The following is a 10,800-nucleotide window of genomic DNA, read 5'->3' on the forward strand; positions in this document are numbered from 1 at the left end:
ATCATGACCATTTTCTCGAGTCGCAGTGGGAGGACCGTACACCATATCATTGTGTGACTCCAAATTGACTTTGATATGATGGTTATTATATCGATATTTAAGGCGTTTCCACCGCCATTTCCTGCATGACACATTTTACCGACACAAAAAGATACCATGTCGAACGAACACATTATCTGCCAGCATTTCAAAAATTACAATGAAACTTCCTGTTTCAATCACAGCGTCATGATTTAAATAAAGAAAATACGATATGACTTTACTCGCGTAGAAACTGTGGATGGAAATGTGGTTGCTGACGTTTTAGAATATAGAGAATCAGACATAACATTCCTGGTACTCTTTAGGCACGAGATCCTGTTTTCCCTACTGTTCTTCCCGATCTCCCTGCTCATCAGTGGTCGCATGGTGTACTCCGAGCACTGACGATGCCTGACGACATGACGGGAGACTCCAACCTGAACATACAAATATAAACACCAGAAACAGATGCAAATCTATCCTGGGTAATTTGCTGGGTCATATTTCCTGGGTAATTTGCATGCCACATACACACAGGATCACACTGCATCACACCACAACCATTTACATACTAACCCGATGACGAAGGACAGTGTGGTTTTCCACCCTGTGGTTTTCACTCTCCCTCAGGCTGTACCCAAACCCACTCCTTCACTGGCCTGGCCCCGGGGCTGGGGCGGTGGGTGGGAAAACCCCGGTGGTGTGTCAGGGCAGCCTGCAGAGTGTGTTTATACTGTCTGTGTGTGTTCCATGTGTGTTCCTTGCTACTGCGTCTCGGCTCAGATCAGTTCTGACTTAAAGTGGTGCTGTTGATTCGCTGACATAGAGAGAGCTTGCCTGCCTGGTCACAGAACATGAATCATTTAGTCACCAGAGCAGAGCTGGAAATGTCAAGTCTCATCACGACGCAACACACCTCAGTGGCCCAGCAACCACGCTGTCTACATTATACCAACCTGAGTTAAGAGTTAAGAGGAGGAGGAAGTCTTGAGTAAAGAGATAAACTGAGATTTGAATACCGCAGCAGCAGGGGTTGTTCGTGAAGGATGGGAGAGACACTGATACTATCAAGGACCAATCCTATGCCTGGGATGAGAAAATGAAGACATAACATAACAAAGTTTAATTTACGGAGTCAAGAGACACGAGTCTCTTCATTCCTCTAGTCTCTTGATTCTTAAAGTTAAGCTTATTGAAAACAGTTTTGAAGTGAAACTGTGACTGTCTCCATTATTTCCATTAATGAGCATTATTTTCTTGGTCAAACAGTTCCTGTAATTCCAGTTTCATTCCTTATCTGAGTTTCCCAGGAACAGTAATCTGCTTTCTCACATGGGGGAAAAAAGAGGGCTGACTCGACCTTGACTGTCAAGTGGGAGACCACATGAGCAAAACTTATTTTGTAGTGTTTCCATTCCTCTAGGGACAGTTTCCTGGACAGCGATTAAGACTAGTCCTGGATTAAACACAATTCCGAATAGCCGTTCCATCCCAGGTCTAGGCGTTATCTGTGTCTGTGACACTGACCTTTAAAACTTTGACTTGAATACATTCTATTTCTGTGTTTTGTCAGCAAATACACAGGGCCAAACTTACCAGTAAAGCAGCACATGCACCCATTATTGTAGAGGTGGCACGAGGATGGAGGAAGTTGGAGAATTTTGCATTTTGCAAACACCTGAAACGGCCTTTTCCTGCAATCTAGTACCATAATCATTATGCCTAATTCTATGTAAAAAAAAAAAAAACATGTAAAAAAGTAAAGTATATTGTTCAGCATAGTAATTTTTGTAATTTTAATGAGGGTGTCATTCTGACTGTTGTAAATACCACATCTCAATATAGGCTACTGCACTAATATGCCTAGGATATTACTTCCAAATTTCAGCACACTACATTGGATCATAACACACATCATACATTAAAGTTGCCCTGGTATCCTAGCAGCAGCCTAAGCAGAGAGCTCCTGTACATTTTGTAATTAATTCATTTTTATGTCATTTTTTGTCCTACAATATTTTTGTTTTAAGAATGAATAATCAATATAGCTAATTAATATCATTAGAATCCACCACAGCATTAATATTGAAGCTGGCAAGTCATTTTGTTTGTTTGGCTAGCTAGCTAACGTTAGCTGGCTAGCTAGCTAACGTTAGCTGGCTAGCGGTTTTGATATGAATGCCAGCCAGTGTCCGGAGGTTGATAAGCCGAAAGCAAGACAGCAGAGGTGTGCAGTGATGAGGATCATAGGGAGGACAAAGTTATAAGGCTGCTCTTTAATTATTATTTAAATGTGGTGTGCTTTATGGTGCCATGTTACCGACGTAGCATCATCCAAGTGGGTGCTCAATTTTGACAGCGAGACATCTTTATGAGACCACGCTTCCTGCCTGCCCATGGACCTTCTCTCCCCGCTTGACCACCTCGCGCCAGTAATTGCTTGCTTTTTATAGTCTAGACAAGCTTCTCTAACTTGATTGATAGCCTGAAATGGCTTGGTAGCTAGTTATGAGGTCAGGAGATTGAGGACCTATCTAGCTGGCTAGCTAAAACCAACTTCATTAAATTGCTAGGTGGCTAGTATTACAGAGAAACAAACGAAACATTTTTTTAACGATTTATTCACCAACAAGGAATCAATAGGCTACATATCTTGATCAAATTCATTTTGCAAACATACCTCATGTCACGCCGATCACCGGGAGCTTAAATCAAATCAAACGCTGTATGTGTCAGTCTGCTACACTCTCTCTCCTCCTCCACTGACGATACTGTCTGCATGCACTGCGTCCTGCCTAGCATACCTTTGCTCTGTGGTGCACCTTGGAAGGAACAACTTTACTAGGGACAATAGGTGGGGGGGGGGGGGGGGGGGTACTCCATTTCAGGCTATCAATCAAAGTCTGTGTGCCCCCTCCACAAAATACTGCTGACAGAAGAAGAAAGAAAAACATCTGAGGGGGCACGTGCCTTTGTGCCCCCGATGGGCATGACGCCTCTGACGCAGCACCATTTGGGCAGCAACATAGAATTATCCAACACACATCACAATAAACACTGTAAACTTCTTAATTCACTTCTTCAGAATCTTTATTACAAGATATTAGACTACTGTACAAATCAGTGAGATAATAGTACAGCACAGTACAACGTACGTCATATTAAGACTGTTCTGGAGGATAGTCATTCAAAGTGGGATAGGAGGTGTTCTAGAATACACTAGATCATTTTCAGAACATTGCCATGCATGCATGATTCCATTTCTGCCATGCATCAGTTGGTAATTCAGTGGTAAGAAAAAGCCCTGAACAATGGCAACAACAGAAGAATGACAAAATTGTTACAATTAAACGTATAGAAAGCACAAGATAAGCAACCATGTTGTCTGGTTATCCCTCATGATATTTGGCACACATGATAATGCGCAATGCGATAGAAATAGTTTATCAATAGGGAGTGTGTACAGTTATATTTAACAATCCAGACTTTAGGCCTTTTGGTGCCTTACAAACAAGTGATGTACAGTACTGTATAATGTGTATAAATGACTCTATAGATGCAAAGGATGGTAACAAAAACTGATAAGGCGACATCAAAATTTATAAGAAGGAAAAAAAAGGAAAAATCACTTCATTAATTCTGTCATCGTAATTCTCTACATACAAAACTCTCCCTCAGTCGGGCCTTGAGCACTGCAAAAGACTTCTCCAAAGGGTTAATAAATAAGGTCTCTTTATACAGACACATTACGTTAGATTACAACAAACCATTTCACTGCTCCATTTCTCCGTTGTGCAACAAAACGTTAGCCTGGTCTCAGATCTGTTCGTGCTGTCTTGCCAGGTCCACGTCACGACCAATTGTCACGCCAAACATGACAATTCCACAAGGAGTTGACAAGAGAGCAGAAACCGACTGGCACCCAGGCTAACAGAACGTGGGGCTGCAGATGTAGGGATCTTAATTTGAGCCAGTTTGCTACAGCACAAAAATAATCCTGCAGCAACAGGAAATGTGAATTATTATGTGGATTATAATTAATGGACATTTGTAGGGTTTGATGCATTTCTCACAAGGGAAAATCACGTCTGAAATTTCAAAGTGGAAATGACTAACTTCAGATGCCTTTTTAAACCTCAAATACACTACAAGTTTTATTACTGCAACAGGGTGATAAAATTAAGATCCTACATCTGTACCATTTCTTATTTACAAGTTATTTATATTATTTATTTGATTGCACTCGTCATCAGAAGAATCACGAGCAGAAGAATGGTAATGTAATATCACATGGTTCGAATGATATAAGATTGTGTGTGTGCGCTTTAGTTTATTAGATCATTTCTAGAGTTTGTTCCCTGATTTCTGCGTTTGTTCGACAGCAGTCTTCCTCCATCAGCATCCTCTCCCGGTCACATGGTTTAGACCCTCCTCCTCGAGAGCTATCCCCTCCGGCAGGGTTTTGATCCATCCCTACTCTAATACACCTATTGCTACGAATTAGCTGCTACCCAGGACCATGAAAAGACAGCTTTCAGACTGCTACATTTGTCGGCCGACCTGCTTAGGAGTTATCTACGACCAATAATTGACTAGTGTAAAATGTGTAGGGCTGAAGCAAAAGCCTGCTGCTCACCCAGTAGCTCTCTGGGTAGAAGGCTGGTCATCCCTGTTCTAGACAAGCTCTATGGCCGTAAACCCTGGCATGACAGCATTCACCTGGGCATGTGTATCCATCACCGTCTCCGTCTCCATCTCTGTCTTGGCTGCTTCCCTCATCCTGCCAGTATAAGTCCCAGGAGATCACCATCATGAGGACTGGGAGAGGGTCTTGAAGTGCTTGCTGCCATATGGGATAAAAGTGCTTATATACAGTGTCTTTCGTTTAAAACAGTTAATTTCGAATAGAAAATGAGAATCAATGTCTTTCGGGGGGGGGCGGGAGTGGTGTGTTTAAGCCTCAGTCTGTGTTGTCTCTGTCCCGTTTTTCTGCGCCTCGTCAACGCCGCTCTCATCCTCGACGACTGTGAAAAACACGAGGGAGATGATGAGGAGGCGGCGGTTTGGCACATTATCACATCTAAGAATCTAATCTTTAACTGGTATGAATGCATGGAACTCATGCACTAGGCAACAGCACTGCACGGAAGTAGAACGAGAGAGAAAGACAAAGAGAAAGATGCGTGTGTGTGCATTTGCGCATGTGTATGCAACACATTAAGTTTATTTAAGTGGTCATGTATGACATGCACACACACACACACACACACAGAATACATTCTATAATCCTATAGAATCGCACCGTGTGGAATATTCAGTGGAACAGCATGGCAACACTTAGCCAAGTAAAACTCTAATCCACGATGCGTTCTATTATTTGAGTGCTGAAATACATCGTTTTTTTATTTTTATAAAAACGACATTTTATGTGATGTGTGGGCGGACTGGAGCTCAGACTAGTCGCCGGTCAACTCCGTGATGTCAAGTACATTGTGGAGTTGAGTTTTACACATGGACCTAGAGGCATTTCACAGCAGCACGCACGCACTGCGCATCCAAACTTGTGTTGCAATGCGAACAGAATTCTTAAAAACCATTACCCCATACCATATTCATCCGAATAAACTTCCCATTGAATTGCCGATAGCCTACCATTATTTCCCATCCCATGTTGAGTAAATGGACAATGGAGACATCCCCATAACACAACGGAAAATACTTTGCTCATAGTTACCTCGTTTGCTTCTGCCTATCTGTCCAAGTTTGGGCGGGCGTTTGCCCCCCTGCGAGCCGCTGAAGAAGTTGTTGGTGTCTTGGAGGCGACAGGTGAAGGAAAGGTGTCCCTCATCGTCCTCATTTCCATAATGACTCATTTCGTCTTGTAGTACTTCCGACATTTCCAACTGCGTCTCAATAACCAACCAAGGCACACAAACAAAAAATATGAAGCTCTGCTCAACCTTAGGATCACTACTGTGGCGTTATAACAGCTTGTAACCGCTGATAACGCGGGAGAAAAACAATATAACCTAGGCTACTATCTGGCTGTCCAGTCCTGCTGTCTGTTTACCTCGAAGGCATGTGTCTCCTCTAGTGCGCAACCAAACGGATTGATCCAAATATATTCCTCAATTTCACCTTTCGGAAAGCTTCGGCAACATTATTCAAATTTTCCAATGGGTTCCGCCGTGCGTATTGCTTTGGAAATGCCGGGAGCATGTAGATATTGCTGCGGTGCTACGCCTTATTCTATGATTTCGAGCGGCTAGACCGTCGCACGGAAGGAGAAAAGGAGAAATGCAAATTAGGGAGAGATGCAAAACACGGCTCACAGGGAAACGAGGCGGTGGGAAGGAGCGAGAGAGAGAGAGACTGAGCTGAACGTCTTCTGCAGCCCACATCAGATACAGAACAGAGAAGATTCCAGTTTGTCCTGACAGGCTGATGTTCCATCTGCCTGCTGGGATCTAGCTGAAATTTAAATGACACTAGAATAGTATTTTATTACAGGCTATGGTCGACTGGAAGACTAAATATTGAGATATTTTTTATTCAATATTGATTCATTCATTATTATTGCATGTTCATCAACATATTAAAGGAACAAAAGCAGGATAATTCTCATCTTGGACATTTTAAAAGGAAATTTAAGTCCAATATAGGCTTTTTCTCCAGATAATTTTAAAGAGATTTTTGGCTAATTTTAAAATCTAATGTTGAGTTGATGTATAGGTATAGTCACTGTATTTTGCCCAATATTGTCTGATGATCTATCAACCTGGACTTAGGGGTAGACGTATCATAGTAAATGCAAATACGGGACACTCCAATTAGTATGATGTGATACCTTTCGTATGGTATGTATTCATTTCGGGATGTACATCATCCATTTCATATATTTTATATTTTACGAATTATAATTCATATGATATGTTACAAATTGCAATTCATACAATATGTTATGAATTTGCAAAAAAGGTATGATATGTAACAAATGAAATGTTTTTGTGATTAACGTTAGCTAGGTGGCTAACACTACTGTTAGGGTTAAGGATTAACGTTAGGGTTAGGCGTTAGGTTAAAGGGTTAATGTTAGGCTTAGGGGAAGGGTTAGCTAAAAAACCAAGTGGTAGCAAAGTAGCTAAAAAGGAGCAAGTAGTTGCTAAAGTTGAAGTTCAAACCTTTGGGTTGCCATGCGTTTGCATTATACGCCCACCCATCCACACCGACCGACCACCCTACTTTCGTTTTTTGAGCTAACTGTCTTATGTATCCATACCAAACGTAACATATCATACTCATTTGAGTGTTCCGTAATTACATTTACTATGTTACGTCTTGTCTATGAGACCAGGCTGCTTTTTTTTCTAGCTGGCATGCCGTGTAATGCCTGTGTTACATCAGTGTTGTTATGGATACACCCACCTAGTAGACAAGCATGAAGCCTCACCAGAGCATGGCAGTGTTTTCATATGATCAGACAGACAGGCGGTCGGTCTTTGATCCAAGGAGCACAGCCATGTATATACAGGACCTGGTTCTGTTTCTCACCCTAAAAACCATGAAGGCTACTTAAGCTGAATTGGGACATAATGCCCCTTAAGACTTTTACACCTACAATTTGTTTTGTTGTTCTGTTCTGAATTCCCATATGTGACCCGATTCAGGAAACTAGGCGGATGTTGCAAGTCACGACTTCACGGGAGAGCTGTTTGAATGTAAAAAAAAAAGGTTTTTAATCAAAATGCGTTTTTTTTGGCAGGAATGCCTTCTCGAACATGTGAACTTTCGTGTGCCTTAATATCAAACTTGTATGCCATCTGTAAATATGAATAAAATGGTTAAATTGTAAGACTAGTTGGTTTAGCCACAGAAAAAGTGAGCAACCTTCCAGCTAGCCGTGATTGGCAGAGATAATACGTGGACTGGACATGCCGAGAGAAGAGTTTGTATTGGTCTGCCATATAGCACGCATCTGTCTATTGGAGATGGTCAGTCTGTCTAGGTAATCGTGTCAAACACATTTAATTTTTTTTATTATTGCGTTGTAAAATTGCATAAACCTAATGTCAAGTTAGTGTACAATTAGCTATATTAGTTTGAATCCCCAAGCTGACATGGTACAAATCTGTCGTTCTGCCCCTGAACGAGGCAGTTAACCCACTGTTCCTAGGCCGTCATTGAAAATAAGAATTTGTTCTTAACTGACTTGCCTAGTTAAATAAAGGTAAAAAAGAAACAAAAAAGATAGTCTAGCTAGCTACATTTTCAGATATTACACATTTCTAATTTTGACATTTGCTTGAGTAGTTATAGCCATTGAACCTGGTTGGTAAGCTACCTGCAGATTCATGCAGGGTAGTAACGTCATGAGTTGTGATTATGGTCCATTGTTTAACTAGCTAGCTAGCTACATGTCTTAACAAAAGACTCCTCTCTAATTTTGACAAAGTATTTTCAAGTTAGTGTACTGTTAGCTAGCTAGCTGACGTTAGTTGGCTGGCTCGCTAACTAACGTTACGTCATGCTTTGGGATTCATTGTTTACCAAGCTAGCTATCTAGCTACATTTCTTAACAAAAGACTCTCGTCTTAGTGTGCCAGAGCGCAGAATAACTGATGAATTTTTGAACACTCAACACCCGTTAAATATGTCCGGTGTCAGTAAACGTCGGCAACAAAGCGCAATTCAATTGTTGCCAGCAGCACTGTTAAGGTCACCAATGCTCTGGATAAAATGAAAACTGCCTAACCAGCTCTGATAGGGGGAGTAAAATGTTCAGAGTGGGGTCTTCTCTCATTATGTGTCTGGAAGTAGCTAGCCGATGTTAGCCAGTTAGCTTGGGTGCTTGACTGTCGTTGTGAGGTCAGAGCTTTCGGAACAACCCCACGGTGCATGTACACTAGATAGCGATAAATTGCAGCGTTTCGCTTGTGAATCGCTTGTGGGCGTACTGGCAGCATATGGCAGCATATAGCAGTACGTTAGATTGTGCGACAACAATTCAGGATTGCAAGTTTGTATGAAGATCTGGTTATTAAATGGGTACATAGTTCAATAGTAATATCCTCTAAAACACTCTGGTGACAAAGAAACTTTGGTGCCCTGTTTCCAATTGTCCACATGGCTGGGAGAAGCTATTCAAGTAAGTAAATACATTTTGAAAATGTAAAAAAACTGATGTATTATTAGCTAACTAGCTACAGTGCAGGCTAACTCAAATGAGCTGCTAAATGAGCTAGCTAGTTAGCTAGCTAGATATCTAGCCAACTTCACATACTGTGCAGATAGCTAGCGAAGTGAATTAAATATCACCAGCTACCAAACTTCATATTAGCTAGCTAGCTTGATGTATTTATCACTGTAAAAAACAAACTGCAAATGCATTTGTAGGTTGCTAGCTAACAGCCACGGAGGAGGGTGAAAGGATAGCAGCCCCAACTGTCAAAGTGAGAGAGTAGGCTATTCTGGATAGGGCAGGTACTTTTGTGTAGTTCCTGTCCCTAGAAGTGAGGACGGAGATAATAGTAACATAATATTCAGTGCGGTGTAATTTGACTATAATGAAGTTTGTTTCTTGTCAGGTTTTCTGTCCTCAGATAAAGAGAGCTATGAAAGCCTGTCTACAGATGGAGAGGTCCCAATGAAGAACAGTGGTTCTCAGTCCTGGTCCTGGGACCTCAAAGGGGTGCACATTTTTGTTTTTTGCATTAGCACTGCACAGCTGATTCAAATGACCAACTCATCATCAAGCTTCAAGTGGTATTTATTTATGTATTATTTGTGATGCTATCCTTGCTAGATCTTCCGGCGCCGAAAAGAGATGGCCGCCTCGCTTCGCGTTCCTTGGAAAATATGCAGTATTTTGTTTTTTTACGTGTTATTTCTTACATCGGTACCCCAGGTAATCTTAGGTTTCATTACATACAGTCGGGAGGAACTACTGAATATACGATTAACGTCAACTCATCATCGTTCCTACCAGGAATATGACTTTCCCGAAACGGATCCAGTGTTTTGCCTTCCACCCAATACAATGGATCTGATCCCAGCCGGCGACCCTGTGCGACGCCGAAAAAGGGGAAAACGAGGCGGTCTCGTGGTCAGGCTTCGGAGACGGGCACATCGCGCTCCACTCCCTAGCATACTACTCGCCAATGTCCAGTCTCTTGACAATAAGGTTGATGAAATCCGAGCACGGGTAGCATTCCAGAGAGACATCAGGGATTGCAACGTGCTCTGCTTCACGGAAACATGGCTAACTCAAGGGACGCTAACGGAGTCGGTGCAGCCAGCTGGTTTCTTCATGCATCGCGCCGACAGAAACAAACATCTTTCCGGTAAGAAGAGGGGCGGGGGGGTATGCCTTATGATTAACGAGAAGTGGTGTGATCATCATAACAACACACAGGAACTCAAGTCATTCTGTTCACCTGATCTAGAACTCCTCACAATCAAATGTCGACCGCATTATCTACCAAGGGAATTCTCTTCAATCATAATCACAGCCGTATATATTCCCCCCCAAGCAGACACATCGATGGCCCTGAACGAACTTTATCTGACTCTTTGTAAACTGGAAACCACACACCCTGAGGCTGCATTCATCGTAGCTGGGGATTTTAACAAGGCTAATCTAAAAACAAAACTCCCTAAATTCTATCAGCATATCGATTGTGCTACCAGGGCTGGAAAAACACTAGACCATTGTTATACTAATTTCCGCGACGCTTATAAGGCCCTCCCCCGCCCCCCTTTCGGAAAAGCTGACCACGACTC

At 42.1% G+C, this 10,800-nt stretch overlaps 1 protein-coding gene across 1 annotated transcript; it reads right to left on the reverse strand.

The window, feature by feature from the left end:
• Positions 1-3,093: 3,093 nt before the first annotated feature.
• On the reverse strand, positions 3,094-6,422 carry LOC139535396 (calcium/calmodulin-dependent protein kinase II inhibitor 2-like). The gene is made up of 2 exons (XM_071334757.1): positions 5,756-6,422; positions 3,094-5,045 (listed from the first exon to the last, which is right to left on the reverse strand). The coding sequence occupies exons 1-2, from the start codon at positions 5,916-5,918 to the stop codon at positions 4,975-4,977; spliced, it is 234 nt and encodes a 77-aa protein (XP_071190858.1). The 5' UTR covers positions 5,919-6,422; the 3' UTR covers positions 3,094-4,974.
• Positions 6,423-10,800: the final 4,378 nt, after the last annotated feature.

This window comes from Salvelinus alpinus, chromosome 12 (assembly GCF_045679555.1).
Source record: "Salvelinus alpinus chromosome 12, SLU_Salpinus.1, whole genome shotgun sequence".
NCBI lineage: Eukaryota > Metazoa > Chordata > Actinopteri > Salmoniformes > Salmonidae > Salvelinus > Salvelinus alpinus.